This window comes from Cyprinus carpio, chromosome B9 (assembly GCF_018340385.1).
Source record: "Cyprinus carpio isolate SPL01 chromosome B9, ASM1834038v1, whole genome shotgun sequence".
Taxonomy (NCBI): domain Eukaryota; kingdom Metazoa; phylum Chordata; class Actinopteri; order Cypriniformes; family Cyprinidae; genus Cyprinus; species Cyprinus carpio.
In genome coordinates this window covers 30,088,010-30,108,852 of record NC_056605.1, presented here as the reverse complement: position 1 = coordinate 30,108,852, position 20,843 = coordinate 30,088,010, and the positions used below count along the sequence as shown (strand labels likewise).

The window sequence follows — 20,843 nt, the reverse complement described above, 5'->3', positions numbered from 1 at the left end:
CACTTCCACTTTTTTTCAGCATGCTTAAAAATACAACCGCTAAAGTGTGATTCATCACGCTATTTTTATCTAGCACTAGCAGTGTGTTTTGCTAGTGAATTCAGCGAAGAACGCGAATAAATCCGTTTAGAGCGTTTACCGTTTTAGACTACTGTTTTTCATAAGCCATATTACATTTTTACCATGGTATTGAGGTGCTGTATTTGTGGTTTTAACTGTGATTATCATGATCTAAATTTATGCTACTATGGAAGACCAATGGTTAAAAACAAACAAAAAACAACTTAAAACAGTCAGAATAATTAAATTTCACCATTTAAAAATGAGATTGCTTCAATTTTTACAGATATAACTGATTTTGATTATGAACATAAATCTATATCTGCTTATCATGATAATTTTTTGGCCATATCGACCAGCCCTAGTTAGTTAGGTAATTAGTTTATTCTTAAGAATGTTTTGTAAATCCATGTTTGGAAAAATTTATTTCTTAACCTTAATTCCAAGACCTTTGTAAGTAGTGCAGTTCTCAAAAAAGGGAGAAAAACCTTAAGTTCTCAAATATTTTCTTTAAAAAAAAAAATGTAAAATGTTACTTTTTCTGACAGACTTAGTTTGTTTTACTCTTCTTGCAGAAGCCTCACTGATGAATTATTAATGTGAAACAACCCAATCAAATCATTAAACGTCTTACCTTTGATGATTTAATGCAAGTTGGAGGTTTTTCTAACTTTACGAATTTATTTATGATGATATTTAAGAAGATTATTTTTTAAAGGTCTTCTCAAGTTTTGTCTTAAGAACAATTGTAAGAAAAAAGATGAAAACATTCTTAAAGGAATAGTTCACCCAAAAATTAACCAAACAGTTGATGGACCCCACTGACTTCCTTAATAACTTAACTTGAGCGTTGAGTAACTTTAAGCAGTATTTCAGGAGTATAAAATATTCAGAACTTTTTTTTCTTAAAGGGATAATTCACCCAAAAATGATTTTTTTTTTCATCTTTCAGTTTCTTTCTGATGTTGAACACAAAAGAAGACATTTTGACCAAACAGTTGTTGGTCCCCATTGACTTCCGTAGTAGGGAAAGAAATACTATGAAATTCAATGGGGATCAACTTTCGATTACCAGCATTCTTCAAAATATTTTCTTTTATGTTCAACATAAGAAAGAAACCTATACAGATTTGAAACGACATGAGGGTGAGTAAATTATGATCCCAAACTAGTGGTGCAGAAATGACACACTTCATAATGTTTATTCGATGACACACATTAAGTGGAATTACCTCCTTCCTCTCTTCTGCTCTTGCAATCCTTTTGAATGGTGTTTTGGCCTCCTCTTCTTCAAAAGTCTTTGTTTTTATAGTAAAGGCATCCAAGTTTGCGCAGATCTGTAATGAATCAAAATAATGAGACACATACTGTTGAACTCACAGCTCCAGTTAAGAGATGGCTAACACATAAACTGTGCAACGATCAATTGCATCACACATCAGTGGACATAAACTGACCTTGAATGATTGAATAGCATTTACAAATAGCAAAATGTTAGTTTTTGTTAGTGATTCTTGACTTATCAGTTAGAATCACTCATTTTGACTCATTTAGTAAAATATTCAGTTTACAGGAGTCCTTTGATTGTGAATCAGACTACATCGGCTGGGTTTGTTGTTTGCATGTTTGTTGTTCCAGTTTGCTGTCAATGTCTTGAAAAAATCATTCGTTTTTAAAAGAAGCCAATTGCCATTTCTTAATCTTGATTTTTGTAGTACTGAGAAACCACTGCTAAAGAGTTTCTCTTGGCACTTTGCTGCTGTTGTCATAAAAAGTGATGTTAAAACAGGCCAGCAGAGTAATAATGTGATGCAGGGTCCTGACTGGAGAGGCATGAAAGGCATGCGGAGGTTTATGGTTGCCTCCAGCACAGAGGCCACGCAGAATATTGGAAACAGCTTTTCGGTGGAGACAACATTAAGAGATGTGGGAGAGGAGGGTGTGTGTGGAAAAGTCAGATTACAGAAAAACACTTGGGGAAGATTTTTTTTTTTTTTTTTTTTTTGAGTGAACAAGGAAAAGAACTTGAAGTAAAGCAGAATGTAGAATTTGTGTATTTTAGAGTGTGTATTCGCTAACATATGGATTTGCTCAGCGTTGTTCTCATAACATGTAACATGAGATATAGACTTTAAAAATTTGCTTCCGCTTAATGATTCCAGTTCCTTAACAGTTCCATTCAAGAACTAAAGGCTGGAATACACTACACAACTTTTAAAATCTGAACAGAATTCCATTGTCCTCATTTGTAAGTCACTTTGGATAAAAGCGTCTGCTAAATGACTAAATGTAAACGTAAATGTAAAAGCTAGGCATGACTGAGGATCATACACTACCAGACTTCATTAAAGTCATTCCCATAACAACAGACAGATCTGGAAAAAAAAAAGTATTCCAGTTTTTAGGTACTTGTGGTAATTTAAAGGAACTAACTTACTATAAGAATACTCGTACAGCATTTATTAATCTCAATGTTAATATCAACATTTACGAGTACATTAGTTAATGCACTGTAAACTAACATGGACATGAACATTTTATCAACTAACATTAACAAAGGTTAATAAATGCTGTCAAAATATAGTGTTCATTGTTAGCAAATGAGAAATGTTTTTCAAAGCATCTGATGCTCACCAAAGCTGCATTTATTTGATGAAAACACAGTAAATATATTATAGTAATGTTATGAAATATTATTGCAATTTAAAATAAATGTTTTCTGTTTGAACATATTTTAAAAAGTAATTTATTCCTGTGATCAAAGCTGAATTTTCAGCATCATTACTGCAGTCTTCAGTGTCACATGATCATTCAGAAATCATTCTAATATCATTATTATTATTATTAATTTCTTTTTTTGTCCAATAGAAAGATGTGTTGAATGCAACATCACAACTCAAATAACACATTTTTTTGTCTTTGCTGTATGGTTGTAGATAAGCAGAACAATGCAGAAGCATTACTGGGAGCGGGCGTCGCTGATACCTGGAGAATGTGTTCCTCCGCTCTCTGCTGGCTCATGGCTCCTCCCACACCAGGTGAGGCCGTCAGACCCAGAATCTGAGGGAGCGGAACGGGACTCTTGTCCTGCTTCTTCAGGAGCTGGTTCTGATGTTTTTGTTTCAGGTAGCGAATCATAATGTGGTTATACACACCGCCCTTCTTCGTGTGATGGCATTCATCAATAACCATCAGAGTGAACTCTGCAAGTATAGAAATTAAATTCGAAATGAAAATCTGAATCAGAAACAGCTTTATTACCAAGGAATTCGTCTTGGTGACAGGAGCAGTTTCCAGTGCAGAAAAAAAGTAAAGGCATGCATATAATTTAAGGTAGTAAAATGAAATATAACACTTATAATAAAGAGAATAGACAATAAATTAAAAATACAATAACTATTGACAATTTATAGAACTGTACCAACTTATAGGATTTTAATATTTAAAAATATTAAAAATTATTAATATACATCTAGTGCAATATTGCTTCGTTTTAATGCAATATTACTTAATATTAGATTTGATAATTTATAGAATATTAAAATTTAAAATTAGTAATGTACTTAATTTTAGGTTTTATTGTGTGAAATCTGAGTTTAATGGCGAGACACTACAGGCAAAAGTATTGTTTTTTTCTTTTTCATGCACTGGTTAGTTTTGAGATTTAGGGCTATTTAGCATGCATAGCTTCTTTTCTTTCAGACTAGTGGAAGGAAAACATCCAAAGTAGTAAATTTCAACTGTAGATTTCAATTATAATACATGTTTTTTAAGGATGATTTTACTTAATTCGTTTTTCACTCCATTTCTGCAGCACCAAACTTTACAGTTTTATTCCCATCTGTATTTGAAAGTTATTTACAGAAAGGTTTGTTCCTATATCATTTGCCTGATTTTATACAACATTTTATTTGTGGTTTTATGGACTCTCCTCTGTAAAAATCTTTAATTCTAATATGTTTATCCAACATTCATATTTCCGTTCTAGAAATGTATACAAATGAGTGCATATTTAATTGGGTAAGTCTTATTTGCATATTTAAACATAACATTTCAGAAACCTTGTAATACAAATGAATTATTGTCTTAATCCACTTATTCATAGGGGAAAGTATAGTGATATCGATTATCACCTGTAGTGTCTTGCCATAAAGGGATATTAAAATTAAAAATTAAAATTCTGATCAAAAACTCATCATTTACATATTCCAGTTCCAAACCTATATGACTTTTTTTGTCCATTAAATATGTAAAAGAAGATTTTTTTAAGCAATGCTTTTAAATGTTTTCTCAATGTTGTTAGGACTCAAGTTCTTCAGAACATCTTTTGTTTTCTGCAGAAGAAACTTGTATAGGTTCGGAACGATGTGAGGGCAGAATGTTTATTTTTAGCTCAAATTTCCTTTCATAATTGCAATTATTTGTATTTGTACCATTAATCGCCAGTTGTAATTTGATGATCATGACAAAACTGTATATACAAATCCCATGTTAATAAAAACACATCGTTTATAGTCCGTACATACAAATAGCATGTGTTTCTAATCAACAAAGGCGGGTGCTGTAAACCTCCAGTCCACTCTCACCGGATCAGTTTACAGCCGTTTTTGTGTCGCCTTCCGGCACTCCCAGGGGTCTCTGGGAAAAGAAAAACCCAGCTAGTCTGCATTTCACACACTGACGAAGAGGTGGTGGGTGATGGGGCCACGTTTTACAAATCAGACTTTAAAGGTGCTGCCTGTTTGGCCCCTCAGGGCTGGAGTGAGAGATGAAATGGAGCTCACACTCTGAAAATGACAGCAATTCTCCACTGAATTTGATCAGCCAGACATGTGGTGGAAAAAATAAAATAAAGGGTTTAAGAGTAAAACAGAAGGGGGGGGGGGGGGCAAACAGCATATGGCACAGAGGAGGAATCCCACCTTGCGGCGGACGCTGCCAGAGAGACTCACAGGAGAGACGAATCTGCCAGCAAAGACTGATGGGGAAAAACACTGTCACATGAAACCTCAGAGGAGGAGCTCTGGTCTCCTTTCAACGTCTAACAGAGCCTGAACCCATTCGACTGGACGAGTGTTCAAATGATGTTTGGAGAGAAGGAAAATGTGACCTACGTGATAATTTGATCCCGTCCTCGTCGCCGTTCTTGGCTTTGGCCAAAGAGTTTTCCAGAATCTGTGCTGTGCAGATGATGATGTCATTTTGCTCGATGATTTGTGGGAAGGAGATTTTGAGCTGCGAGGCTCCACTGACCCGCTCCACTGAGTACTGGTGCTTCAGAAACCGCCCAAACTCGGCCTTGTAGTGCTGCTCGACCAGGGGAACCTGGAAAGATATCATATAGCATTATTAGGTTGCTAGGGTTTTCTGGTTGGTCGCTAGGGCATAGCAGGATTTTTTTTTTTTTTTTTTTGTGATATCATTTTAAGTAGTCGTGGTTTGGAGGAAATCTGCACCAACTGAAGTGCTGAGTCGTATGTTTGCTCCACACTTCTGCTGATATTAATATGCTTTATGAACTTGAGCAGTTAAAGACATGATTCAGCAGGACAGAAAGTCCCTCTGCTGCTACAGCGAACACTCGAAATCATCTAGTTTCTGTTTTTCTCTTTCAGAGGCCTGAAAGAAACTCTAGGTCAGTGCCTGTTGATCTAATCAGCCTGGGAAGTAAAGAATGTTATTGATCAAAAGTTGCATGTTAATAGCTCAGAAGACTTGTCTTAGATTTTTCTCTTAAAATTCTAAGAATAAACAAAAAATTAGACAATTGTTGTCATACAGTAAGAGCTAAGAGCTGTAAAATTATTGTTAATACCAAGATCATTCGGTCTTCAAAGAATTTATGAGAAATAAATAACGTAAATAAATAAAGATATTTAAAAATAATAATAATAATAATTTTATAGATACCAAGATTGTTTGGCCTGCTAAGATGAGAAATGTTTGATTTTTAATACAATAAAATCAATATAAATATTTATTTTAATAAAGATATTTAAATGCATTTAAAAAAAATATATAGATATCAAGATTGTTTGAACTTGTAAGAATTTGTTTTGAGTTTTTATATATAAATATTTATTTTAATAAATAAAACCATTTAAATAAATAATTCATAGATACCAAGATTATTTTGTCTTATTTTGAGAATTTGATGAGTGATGATTGTTTTTTAATAAAATAAAATAAGTCAAATCAATATTAATATTTATTTTAATAAATAAAATATTTGAAAAATTTAAATAAATACGTTTAAATAATAAATAATTACATAACAGATAAGATTATTTGGCCTTGTAAGAATTTGAAGAGAAATAGAAACATTTCTCAAAGAGAGTTTAATAAAATAAATTAAATAATTAATAATAAATATCAACTGAAATAAATATAAATATTTAAATAAAGAATTTATTGATACTAGTGTCATTTGGTCTGGTAAGAATTTGATGATAAATGTTTAAATTTTAATAAAATAAATTAGATAAATATTTATTTGAACAAACAAAAAAATAATTGATTGTTTGATACCAAGATCATTTGATCCTATAAGTATTATAATTATATATTATATTATAAGACACTATTATATGTTACACGTGAGTTTGTTATATTTGTAGTAAATGAATGGCACCTTGTTGACCAAAACAACAACTTTCCCCGGTTGTCCCATCTGCTTCCTCTTCTCCAAATGTTCCTTAGTGATATACACAGCAACTCTGGTTTTCCCGCTTCCTGTAGGGAGGCAGATGATGATGTTCTTTTCCTCCAGAGCTGGTCTCGCCACCTCCATCTGATAGTCACGCAGTACAATATCTCTCTTGTCTTCCTCTGAGGAAGAGAGAGAGAGAGAGAGGTGATCCTGTAATTAGACAGTTGTGTTTGCCTGCAGCATCAGTGCAGAGGAGGTCGTGTGTGTCTCGGTGGTTCAGCTAATGCAATTACAGCTGTGCTTTCTTTATCCCCTGCTAGTTAGAATAACATTGCTGTTTATGAAGTCACCCCCTCTAAAGCTCTGCTGCGAATCTCACAAAACCTGAGACCATGTAAAGGCAATATTTACCCTTGAAAAAAAACCAAACAAACAAAAAAACCTTTTTTTAATATAACGAAATGAAGTAAATTTTTAGTTCAATCTTACTTTTTGCTCATCATAACTGTAATGTGAGGAAAAATATTTTACATATATGTTATATAATAATTAAAATGTTATCTTATTCAAATATTTTATTAAAAGTGTGTATATGTGGTCATTATTACTGCTTCAATTTATATTTTACTGCTTCTATATTATACTGTAATTGTGAAGTATACCAAAATTGTGTTTCCTTGATGTGGAAACGTGCTCTGCAAATATTAAGTGTGTGTTTAGTCTGAGTAAAATTTGAGTAAAATGTTTCGAAAATAATCATAATTATTAAAACTAAAAATTAAAACATATTGAAGCATTACTGTAATTAATTGTAAATCTGCTTAATTGTATCATCACAGTGCAAATATATAAAATAAAATATTTTTGATTATTTTACAGTATTATTTTACAATAAAATATATTTTAAAATATTTGATCATTAATTTGTGAAATATTAAATGAAGAAAATCAGAAATTACTATAAACAATTACTATTTTTCTCCACCCCCCCCACAATATTTTTATTTTTATTTTGTGAGGAAATGTGACCTGAATGTTTTTTTTGTTTTTTTTTGTGAGATTCCCCATGTAAACATGATTTCATAGCCTCTAGCTCTCTGTAATATTTAGACTGATCTAATGAATTAAAGTGGAAATTCCACACTATCCAAACACAAGGATGCAGATCTACACATCTGTACATGGTTTCACTTACAGAAAGGCAAAATTCAAAATAGGGTTCCTAGAAGATCCCATTTTGCTTCGGTCTGGGAGAACAATTACCCTAGAAACACACAAGCTGAGACTGAGCTTTTGGCTGAGTACAGATGAGCCGCTGAAGCAGGTCTGTGTGTTTTCATTCACGTGGCTTCATGTGGAAACTTAATGTTCTCTGCCAATATTAAACATTTGTTTAGTCTGTCAGCATCATCAGTCCAATTTCAGAGCTTTAAACTTCAGTAGTGAACGCGGCTCATAGAGTTGTTCAGTTTTTCGATCTAAAACCCAGAAGATAATTTTGCATGAAAGGCTTTTTTTTTTTAATTTATGAGTAAAACAGAGTCTCTGTGTTTAATATTATTTAATAAACTGCATGGCGTGTTGTAAATGTTGTGCTTTGCAAATGTACATTTCCCACAAGCTGCTATTTAAGGACTACAACAATCCCAATGCCCAAATTCAGGTGCAACAAATTGGGTAGTTGCAACAAATTTAGTAACTAATAACATACATTTTTTAATGCACACCTACAAATTACAAATATAGCTGCTCAGATTATATTCCACAAAACCCAAGAATTTCAAACTTTCAGTTCCTTTGGTTTTCTGGATTATTTTATTGACTTTCATAATGCCAGTCTTGGATTTATAAGTAAAATGATGTCTGTGGTAAACATTACTTGAAGTGTACTTGGTGTCTGATCTTATACAAATATCTCCAAGTAATGTCAAGTCGCAGACCTTGTTTTAATTCATATTTAAAAACTCTGTTATAAAAACCCAAATAAAGTCCTAAAATCAAAGAAAAGAAATTAGAAATATTAATTTAAAAAATATTTTGTATTATTTGTGCAGCATGACTTTTATTTTAATAACAATTAAACAAAATTTATAAACATTTTATGCAATTTTATATGTAAATTGTAAAGTATTTAATATACGGTATCTACCAAAACAAACAAAAAAAATTATTATATTACATTTTCAATAAAATGAAGCCTATTTAAGACTTTTTAAATAAAAGAATATAAAATATATATTCGGATTGTATGAAATTATAAAGTATGTACCATGGTGGTATGTGTTGCCTTTGTACAGTATTCATTACAGTATTTCGGGGGTGTATGTGCTTAATTGTCATTAAATGATGCAACAGCTTTTTTTTTTTAACTCAAACCCTTGTGGTAAAGTAACTTGGTATGATCTTATATAAACATCTTCAATTAAGTTTCACCACAGACCTTATTTTTCTTGTAGAACTGGAAAAAAAAAAAATCCCTAGCGAATCCATGATGAATTAGTTTTCCACGTTTGCCTAAAAAATTGACGTCATAACTCAAGAGATTTTATCAATCACATCACATTTATCTTTTGGAATAAACTGTCTTAAACATCATGCTTGAACTTTTAACACTACGAATTAACGGTTACATTTCACATGCCATTGTGAATCATTGGAAAATAGCAAGCCATTTGCTAGTTCTGAACATCCACTGAACTCTGTGTCCTTTTTTAATCTAAAGACACTCTCATTTATATGATTTGACAAGGTAAACCCCCATGCAAACTCTTGGAAAGTGCTGTTTTAATCAAAGAGGTCAAAAAAGGTCCTCATTCATGAAGGAATGCATTAAATTGTGAATTATATTGAAGTTATCAGTCAATAGTAAGTCAGGCTCGTAGGCAGTGCTGACCCTTTCCAACCTTTCCTGTTTGATTTACGAAACGGACTTCAGTTTAAGGAATTCCTTACACAAGAAGGAAACAAGGAAGCAACAAATCAGGTTCCCCAGAGCGAAAGTTCTTTTATAACTCAAGACACCTAATGGATTTTTCAGTTATGGTATGCAAGTGTTTAAGAATCAACTTCTGTCTCTGATGTTTCTCCTAAAATTCCTTAGGAGACATAAAAACAGGCACAAATAAGATGATTGTTGACATATAGTAAGTGTTTAGAGCTATAAAATAAATGTGGATAGCAGCTTGGAAGAATTTGAACATGTTTGTTCATATTAAAGGAATAGTTCACCCCAAAATGGAAATTTGCTGAAAATGTACTCACCCTCTGGCCATCCAAGATGTTGATGAGTTTGTTTCTTCATCAGATTTGGAGATATGTAGCATTACATCAGTTGCTTACCAATGGATCCTCTGCAGTGAATGGGTGCCGTCAGAATGAGAGTCCAAACAGCTGATAAAAACATCACAGTAATCCACAAGCAATCCACACCACTCCAGTTCCTCAATTGAATGTTCGCAAAGAGCTTGCTTGACAGGTGATCTGACCAATCATAACGCAGAATCTGCCATCATGTCCGACAAAGAAATCAGACAGGAGAGTTGATGAACTTCGGTGGACTTAAACATGAAAAATTGTGTGTATTGACATCTTTCTGTGGTTGAAATAAAATACATTATGAAGTTCATTCATGCTTATTTAATGCTTTAAGTAAATATGAAAAGACGATCGGTTCACGTGTGCTGCTTGAACTGAGGCAATACAGGTATCTTTTGTGACACATTAAAGGGCCAAAAAAACTTTTTTTTTAAATTTCTTAAATTGCAACATTCTAAAGCTGAGACCTGCTGAGAATTAGCATCTTGTGAAGCCTAAAAGAGAAATGTGTGAGAAACAAATCCATCAATAAGGCGTTTTAACTTCAAACTGTTGCTATCGACTAAAATACAAGCCTATAATCCACAATATTGCTTTCTTCAGTGAAGTTGTCTCATGTGAATCAGGAGAGAAATCTGCACAGATCAAGCACTGCTTATAAGCCAAATATGTCGGTGGATTTTGGTATGATGGACTTTTTCACTGGAGGAAGTGTTATTATGGATTTTGGACTCATATTATGGCCAGAAGCAATGGGTTGAAATTAAAAATGATGATGGATTTGTTTCTTACAAACATGCAGCTTTTGTCTTCTCCAGATGTTAACTGATGGACTGGAGTGGTGTGGATTTCTTGTGGATTATTTTGATGTTTTTATCAGATGTTTGGACTCTCATTCTGACGGCACCCATTCACTGCAGAGCATCCACTGGTGAGCAAGTGATGCAATGCTACATTTCTCTGAATCTGTTCCCATAGAAAAACAAACTCATTTACATCTTGGATGGCGTGAGGGTGAGGACATTTTCAGCCAATTACTCTTTGTCTAGTAGAAAGGAGAAAATTTGAACGAAATCTCTGTTGTGATTTTTCTTTCCTATGGGTCGTGTCCTCCATGATTGTGTCTTCATGAAGTAATGCAGTGGACTGGTGGATCTCCACCCTCTTTGATTGTCAGCATATGGAACATGTTCTCAAAACTAATGTGCCTGAGGGTCATCGAGGAGATTCACGTCTCTATCATCCATTTGCAGTCTAATGCAATTAACCACTTAACACATGTGATTTTTACTGGTCTGTTAGTGTGACTCATTTTTTATGTACTAACAGGAAACTCAGACTGTTTATAATTCTCTGACAATATGACATTCCTAGAGAAGTCATCGATCTGGATGAGCTGTTTAAGTGCAATATCTGATGGTTATGTTAACAGCATTTTTGGCAGAAGGATAGAATGCACTAAACAGATCATTAAAATGTGGTCGACAGTCGTGTGCATCGGGGAATTACTCAGCTGAGAATGTCCTGGAAGAAGCACCTGAAGTGGTTAGCGAGTGAATGAATCCGTGTTTTGTCTCAAAACAGTTTAACTGCAAAAGTATGTTTTATTTTAATTGATTCTAATTTAATTTAATTTGAAATATGTAATAATTAGTGGGTAATGAATATGTGCATCAGCTTTTGCATGCTGCCTATGCGTCACATTTGACGTTTTGTTTTTCCAGTGTACAGTATGTTTGAGGCACTACAAGGGTTCAGTGATATATTGAATGTATGTTCATTATTATAGTATTATATTTGCATTGATTATGCTGGCAATATGATGATTTTAATGTATGCTTTCAATTTTTATTATTATTTGTTTTATTTTGAAATGGACAGTAATGTTTCTCCCCAGTTGTTTTTATTTTAATGTGTTGCAATTTAATTTAATTTAATTTGAAATGTATAGCAATTAGTGAGTAATGAATCCATGCATTCATTTTTAGATGCTGCATTTGCATTATGCTTGCTATGTGGGTTTGCAGTCTATTTTTTAGGCCAGTACTAAGGCTCAGTGATATAGTGAACATTTATAATAAATTTGCAATGGTTATGCTAGCAATATCATGATTTTAATGCATGTTTTATTTTTTGTTTGTATTTTATTTTGAATGAATATTTAATGTGAAACATATAGCAATGATTGACTAATGAATGCATGCTGCAGTTGCATTTCTTGCATTGCATGCTATTTGTCTTTGCAATATGTACTGAGGCAGGCAACACTATAGCTCATTTATATATGGAATGTTTATAATACATTTGCAGTTAATATGCTAACAATGTCATGATGTTTAGCCATTAATTTAAAAACTGCCTTTTAACTCCCTTTTATTCACTCTGCTTGTCTCTAGAGAGCATTATGCATTATGTGAACAATGTTTGTTTTGCAGAATTTCACAAATGCATCTTTCCTCATTTCAAACACACGTCTTCTCTCTTCTACAGACCATGATGACCCGTTCTTGATCGCTTCAATATGCACTCAAGCAAAGCCTCGTGCTAGCAGCAGGGCTTGGTCTGCACAAGGCATCTTTGCTGAAATCTGAGTGGAAATATTCCCTGGATATGAAAATGATTTAGCACTTTATTGAGGAGACGGGACAGGCAAACATTTTGCAGTCGAGGGGAAAGTCAATCACATGTGGAGCTCTAACAAAACCACAGAGAATCTGACTTCTGAACACATCTAAGCCATTCTTTTCCATATGCTATATAATAATAATAATAACACTATGAAAAAAAATTCCCGACAGCTAATTGCTTGCAGGAACATTTCTCAAGAAAAGGCCTGGATTATGGGTCATTAGATGTATTCTACAAAAGAATGAACAGTTATGCAGTTATGCTAAAATGTCAAATGGTTGCAAGAAAGTGTTTTATTTCCTTTCAAACAATGAACTGGACAAATGATTGAAGGTACAATTAAAGGACTTGACTAGTATTAAATCAGGGTTAATAATATTCATAATGCTGTTAAATAGGGTTATGTGTTACTTAATTGAGTTATGAATTGTTTCACTTTTTGACCAGTGGATTTTCATGGCTTTTCCAGATGTTCCTCATTATTGGTTAATGTGTTAAGCAAACTTCATAATATAGGGACTGGTTGTAATTCATTAATGTGAATTTGAACTGAATGGGCCACATCATACAGACCCAGCTATCCATCATGAAAGCCTGCATCATGTTGGTCTATTTTATGTATGTGCGAGTATGCATTTATTTATGATTTTTTTATTTAACTAACTTTTATTTATTTATTTATTTAACCTGTACTTTAAATACATTTTTTTATTAAACATTTATTTATTAATTCAGCTTACTTTTATTTAACTTTTTCATTAGATTTTTTTGCATGTATTTTTAACTTTATTTTTATGTAATCCAAATTTAATGTAAAATGTATAGTAATTAATGGCAATTTTTCGTAACAGGCATTTTGTTTAATTGATACTCAGAAATTGAATTTAAAAGGCAATTCTTAATTCAAATCCGAGTGAATGGCACACAACCCTCCTGGATAACTATATTAAAAATGTGTTTTAGAGATTGGATGAATTAGTTCAGAGCTGGGTATAAATAGAAACTATGCTACAGAAAAATTGTAATTCAACTAATCCTTTTATGCATCTTTTACAGTACGCTAAATGCTGGGACTGCAACAAAAAACGAGAACCAGTGACTTTTGAATGATTTGCAGATGCATGGAAGTCAAGTGACTGTACCTGATGGATTATCATCCTCTGTGAGATCTTCCTCCTCACCTTCTTTGTACATGTCGACCTCTGCAAGTGAATATATGTGCTGCTGTTAGTTTGGTTTGAGCCACAGAAGATTTAAAACACTGTATTTGCATTGCATTGTATTTGCATTGCACATTTTGCATTGCATTGCATGTGTTTGTCCAGGCTTTGATGTTTTGTTTCCAGATAGATCAATCAGTCCAATAATACAAAGAATAGTAGCTGATCATGTTTAGGCCAGGATTGTCTACTTGCCCAAGTGTACTATGACTTGTGAAAGAGCAAGCTCCAGATATTCACCTTCATTGTCAGCACATGCACCCAGACCGCTGCTGTCCACACTGCTGTCCAGATCCTCTGACAGAAGCGAGCTATTCGCTGAGAGAACGGGAGGGGGAAGTGACATAGAGCTGTACATGTTAGTCTCCACTGTGGCAGATGAGCATGACTGTTCACCCTCCTCAACAGTCTCGACTGACATGGCCTCTGAAACACACACAGGTAATCAATACAGTTAAATCCACAGTAACTCTCCTTATGCATAACGCACTGAATATCTGTCAAGCAACTATGGTTGAAACCAAACCATATAACTGCATGTCTCAAAAGAATGATGTTAAATGACACATGCTTCATCTGTTTCTGGAAATCAAGAAATGATTTCTTAAAAGGCAGCAACAAAGAGCATGCCCAGTGTAGTCTGATTCATCAATGTAACACTCTCAAAAACAAGTTTTTTTTTTCCTTTTTTTTCTCTTCAGTTTGATATGCTCTAAATCTTGAGGCCTGTTCACACCAAGAACAATAACTATTAATGATAACTATATTAGTTTTCACATCAATGCACAAAAACGTTCTGTTTATTGTGCGGTTTTGTCATCTGCTCATTATATTAGAGTGGATTCTGATGATTTTAAAATGATATCATTATTTTTATAGTTATCAAGATGCTTTTTTTTTTCTTTTAGAAATTAAGTGCTGTTACTGTATTGTGTACTTTATATGAGAACATTAACAACATACACTACTGTTCAAAAGTCTGGGGTCGGTAAGATTTTTAATGTTTTTGAAAAAAGTATCTTCTGCTCACCAAGGATGCATTTATTTGATTAAAAATACAGTAAAACAGTAATACTGTGAAATATTATTTTAGTTTAAAATAACTGTTTTCTATTTTAATATAATTTAAAATATAATTTATTCCTGATGCAAAGCTGTATTTTCAGCATCATTACTCCAGTCTTCAGTGTCACATGATCTTCAGAAATCATTCTAATAGCTGATTTACTGCTCAAGAAACATTTCTGATTATTAGCAAAGTCGAAATGTTGCTTAATATTTGAGACATGATCATTTTTTTTTTCAGGATTGATGAATAGAAAGTTCAAAAGAAGAGCATTTATCTAACTTTCACATTTGATTAATTTAGTGCACCCTTGGTAAAATAGTCATTTCTTACTGACACACAACGTTTTAAACAGCAGTAGTTTTGATTATTTAAAAAAAAAAAAAAATATTGTAAATGCTACAGAATTTACAAAGAATACATACAAATGTTAAGGTATGTCAAATTACTTGCTGTTCCTCAAAAGTACCAAAAAAACTTCAAGGAACTGAGATTAAGTGGATTTCCCAGTGTTAGTTCCCCAGCAGAAACACATCAAGTTTCTTAAGAACATTTGAAACATATGCTGATCTTTTGTAAGAGCTGGTTTGTTCTCAGGTTTATACAGAAACTAACAGTGGGGTATCTAGTCTAAACAACAGAATGATGTTTGACCTCTGCTTCTTTCCTGTTTTTCTAAGAGAGCCTGTGGCAGCTTGATGAAATTCTTTATCAGTCACTGGAGATGATTTGTGAGCCTCACCGTCCTCATTACACGGCTCTCCCCGCAGCTCGCGCACCAGCTCGTGGTGCTCCGTGTCCTCCAGAGCCTGAAGGAATTTGGAAAACCAGCCAGCTTCATTTTTCACCAGCCTTTTGAGGAGCAGCCGAGCGCCACCTATGTTCCCTTGATTCTCTATGAGTTTCAGAATCTGCCGGAGTCATAATGAACAAATGCATAATGCATTTAATATGATTGACAAGAGGGCAACAGAACAACGCTGACAGACACTAGAGAGATAAATTGACAAAGAGGCACACAGGACGGTTAGTTAATCTCAGTATGGGTCATTCGTGATATGCAGAACATTTTGAATTCTTAACTTTCATTTAATCTTTTTTTTTTTTTTAATTTACAAATTTACACGTCCCTTTGAATTAATTACAATTATTAATGCATAATAATTTATGAATATTAAATACATTATTATATATAAATATTATAAATATAGTATATTACATCCAATGTTGTAGTAATAATAATAATTATTATTTTTGAATATTAAATGAATAAATGTAAATAGTATGTTACATCCAATGTTGTAGTAGTAATAATAATAATAGTTAGAAGTATATTACATGCAATGTAAAACAATATATTAATTATCACTAATATTAGTATATTAAATTAGATGTAATTATTAATAATCATTATTAATTTGATTAATAATAGTATTATATGCATATTTATATAAAATATAAATTAGATATAAAAGTATATATCAATACAAATAATAATTGTTGTTATTTTCCAATTCTGAATATCACTACTAATAACATTTTATTGAATTGTGAGTTTCATATTTCATCTAGTATGTCAGAGCCACATCAGTAACTCAAATTCACAATTTACAGCACATCTGTTTGTTTGGTTTATAGCGCCCTCTACTGATGATAATTATTTTTACATGACTGACTATCGTTTACAAACTTTTTTTTTCAGCACCTGTGACGTAAGCTTATATATTTACTAAGTCCCCCTAATTTTTTTAATTAATATTTCAATATTTTAACAGAATGAATGAATGAGACCCTGGAGCACAAAAGCAGTCTTAAGTCGCTGGGCTATATTTGTAGCAATAGCCAAAAATACATTATATGGGTCAAAATTATAGATTTTTCTTTTATGCCACAAATCATTAGGACATTAAGTAAAGTTCATGTTCCATGAAGACATATTTCCTACCGTAAATATATAAAAACTGAATTTTTGATTAGTAATATGCATTGCTAAGAACTTCATTTGAACAACTTTTAAAGGCGATTTTCTAAATAGTTTTATCTCAGCCAAATACTGTTCTATCCTAACAAACCATACATCAATGGAAAGCTTATTTATTCAGCTTTCAGGTTGTTTTGTTCAGAGCCTTACGACTAGTTTTGTGGTCCAGGGTCACAAATACTTCAAAAAAAAAAAAAAAAAGATAAAATAAAAATTTGGGCCCCCTGATCTTATGTAAGATTACTGACATTCTCCTGGTCCTCCTGCGTCAGGAGCCCCATCACGCGGCAGTGCGCGCACACGTCTGCGGTCTTCATGTTGACCAGCGTGAGCTGCAGGAGGTCGATCAGCCGGACGCAGCTGTCGTTCTCTGCCTCCTCTGTGGGCTCCGGTGGGCTGTTCAACACGTACTTCGCGGCGTGTTTGCACCCGACGGTCTCCAGCGCGGTGACCAGCTCTCTCGACCATCCCTGCTCGCAGTTTTTAGAGTGAATAATCTCGTCAATCAGAAGTGTCGCGGCGCTTATGTTCCCCTCCTCACGAAACTTGGCTTTAATCCGGTCCTTTCGATCCGGTTCGAGGAAATGCAACAGATCCAGAAGTGGCTCGACCTGAATGAGTCGCTTCAGTCTGTCTCTGAAACAGTCCAGAGTGTGACGCGTCTCTGCGTCCTTATCGCAGCTCATGTTGATAAGATATCGCAGAAAAGATCAACAGACGTTCTGTCAGAGTTCACCGATCCCTGTTTATTAGAGCCGACGGAACCGTGCTCAGTTTCCCCGGACCTGTTTACTTTCGCTTTCGTTTCTCGTCTCGGTTTTCAAACGTCAGATATGCGACGCCTCTCGCTAACAGTGGCAACTACAAAAACATTTTTCGAAATACATTTATGTATTCATAGGTCGACAGCTTTGCGGTCATATAAAAATATGTAGGCTACACTAACACATTTCTGCGATTTTTAAATAACAAATAAACACTAGATGGAGAATGAATATATTATGCCAAACTGGCAAGCAAAACATTCCTACGTTTATAATATAATATAATATAATATAATATATTTATTTTTGAATATTGGTTTCTTTTATAGGCTAATGAAGACATTTTTGTTTTATTAAAAATCATTAAAGTATACTACACTGTAAAGAAATTCAAAGTTGTGTAGAAAATTTTGTGCATAACAATGTGATTTATTGGAGAAAATCTGATAAAAAATGTAATCGTTGCCCCGATTAAATTATTATTATTATTATCATTACCACGATTAATCGCATGATTTTCTGCGATTAATCGCATTATGCACAAAATTGAATAATGCGTTCAAAAGTAGTGTATTATGTGCTTTTTTCATTTAAAGGACTGTTATATGAACAAAAGTGCAAAAACATTTGGTTTTGAAATACTTTAAACAAATAAAGGTGCTTTTTTACAGCAGTGTTCCTTTTACATAGTAGCAGTTAAAATATCTCTTGTAAATCTCAGCTTACAACATTAATGTAATCAAATTAAATATAAAACCAAAGCTATTTGCCACTGCCAGGGCATATTTTTATAGAAAATATTTTAACAAGTTATGCTCAGAGTCCAGAGCTTTGATTATAACAGGCACCTTGCGAGTAAAGACCTGCATTATAGCGGGATCTAACGCAGCAGAGTGCGGTGTGGGACAACACATGATGGGCGAGTGCATAGAGACTTGTGTGTACAGGATGCGGGTGATAAGGGTGTACTCACACTAGGCAATCTTAAAGGGGTCATATAACGCTGCTAAAAAAAGAACATTATTTTTATTTATTTTGTGTAATGCAGTGTGTTTATGTTGTTTAAGGTTCAAAAAAACACATTATTTTCCACATACTGTACATTATTGTTTCTCCTCTATGCCCCGCCTTTCTGAAACACATAGATTTTTACAAAGCTCATTGCTCTGAAAAGCAAGGTGTTCTCTGATTGGCCAGCTAACCAGTGCTTTGTAATTGGCCGAATACCTCAAGCATGTGATGGAAATGTTATGCCCCTTGCCATATTGTGATGCCGTGTCCCGGTGCGACGAGACAAAACCAATACAACCCATTACAAACGAGGCATTTGTTGCATCCAGTGGGGACATAATTACTGATTATAATGACTTACACTGTGTTTTTATGCGTTGTGTTGCATATCGCACCGTGTAAAGATATAACAATGCCTGCATTTGTGATCGGAGAAACGACAAACAACAAGTGCTACTCTACACTGCTCAAAACACTTCTTTAAATATGAAAACATACTTACAGGCTGTGAGTCAGAACAGACGGCATTGTAGGCTATTCTCCCAGGATCAGGAAACAGTCCTCCGTAAAATGTGCAGCACATATCTGTATATTTGGGTTGAACTGTTCTGGAACAGTGTTGTAAATACAACTTAACCACTGATTTCTAGTCGTGTCCTCTTTTGGAAGACCAAACAAAGTAGTTTTTCTTTCACAACGAAACACATTGTCTCCACAACATGGCGGCAGCAATAATAATACAGCAAGAATAAAAGGTACGCCGCCTTTCTTTGCATGAAGCGTGTCCCCAAGCGTGTAAGACCCCCAAAGCCCGGTTCGTTTGACTAGTGTGACCACTCTGTGCTGCGCTTGGTTCGTTTTGGTTTTTTGTTAATTGAAATTAAAGCTGAAATAAAAGAAATTATTAAAAAACTTGAGCTTCAAAAATGTAAATAAAATAAGTTTATGTTGAAGAACTAAAATTACACAAACAAGAAAACAAGGAAAAAAAACTAAAATACTAAAACTGAAACTAAAATGAAATAAAAACTGAAAAAATAAAATAAAAATAAATTCTAAATAATAAAATAGCTTTTTCTATTGACAAGCAGGTGTTTATAGAATTGCTGTGATTTTTTGTTGTTGTTGCTGTTTAGGGTTTATTTTTCACCAGTGACAATCAAATTTTTATTCATGAGTATTAATTTTATATTTAAGTGCCTCTTTCTTAAAAAAAATAATTTTGACTATAAACAGGAACAACAGTAAGCGCAAAACTGATATGCATTCATTTTATTTATATACTTGTTTGTACAGTTAGTCAAAAGTCATCGCCTAAAGTAAATGCATCATATATATATATAATAAATCAATCTTTAAATAACAGACACATTCAAAACACCTGTAGAGTATTGTGGTGTACAAACTATACAGTGCAAACTATAAAAAACATGTCAGTCAAAGTGAAACACTGGGATAAAAAGTGAAAGTGTTACGTGCAAACGTTTGCAGTTTTATTAACAGTTTAAACAGTCCCAAAAAAAAAAGGTCACCTTCTGCTTCTGGCTGTCTTCAATATGATTGTTATGCAGCAAAACGCCACATAAATAAAATAAAATTACTAAATTAAAGATAAAGGCGCATACATGCACTCATATGCACTCACACATTCATGCAGAGGTTGGTAATATATTATAAGGGCTTGGAGTCTTTATGTTAACATAAAGTGCAGATATCATCCCTTCATGCAGAAATGAATGATGTTCCAGTGAGATTTAATGCATTTATCTGCAGATTTGATATTTGTTTGGATGTGATGATTGTTAATACGTTTCTGTGCAATTTACTTGATTGTTTGCTTGTAATCCAAAATACAGGGTTTTGCAGTGATATATAAAAATAAACATAAATAAAATAGCTCAAATCAAAGCTGTAACTTTGAAATCAAGCTGCGAAATCTTGAAAAAGTGATTCATGAAAGTGTTTATTGCACATAAAAAAACTCCAGTGTATTACTGGGTATAAATATATATTTTTGGGGGTATAAACTAATATTACAGAAAAAGAAAACAGATGCAAAAACTTCCCCTCAGATGATGCTAAATATTACAATCTTTTCAACACAAATCAGCAAATCAACCCTTTAGACGAGAAACAAGAGTGTAAAGAT

General features: G+C 33.5%; 1 protein-coding gene across 1 annotated transcript in view; it reads right to left on the bottom strand.

Moving 5' to 3' along the window:
• The window catches only part of ifih1 (interferon induced with helicase C domain 1), a 30,723-nt gene extending 12,985 nt beyond the window's left edge, over positions 1–17,738 (bottom strand). Inside the window, exons 1-8 of the mRNA XM_042731879.1 lie at positions 17,168–17,738; positions 15,681–15,849; positions 14,113–14,298; positions 13,795–13,854; positions 6,692–6,888; positions 5,175–5,385; positions 3,046–3,263; positions 1,293–1,397 (exon numbers count right to left, since the gene is read on the bottom strand). Coding sequence (XP_042587813.1) covers positions 1,293–1,397; positions 3,046–3,263; positions 5,175–5,385; positions 6,692–6,888; positions 13,795–13,854; positions 14,113–14,298; positions 15,681–15,849; positions 17,168–17,605 — 1,584 coding nt within the window. The 5' untranslated portion in view covers positions 17,606–17,738. The remainder of the gene's footprint in view (positions 1–1,292; positions 1,398–3,045; positions 3,264–5,174; positions 5,386–6,691; positions 6,889–13,794; positions 13,855–14,112; positions 14,299–15,680; positions 15,850–17,167) is intronic.
• Positions 17,739–20,843: the final 3,105 nt, after the last annotated feature.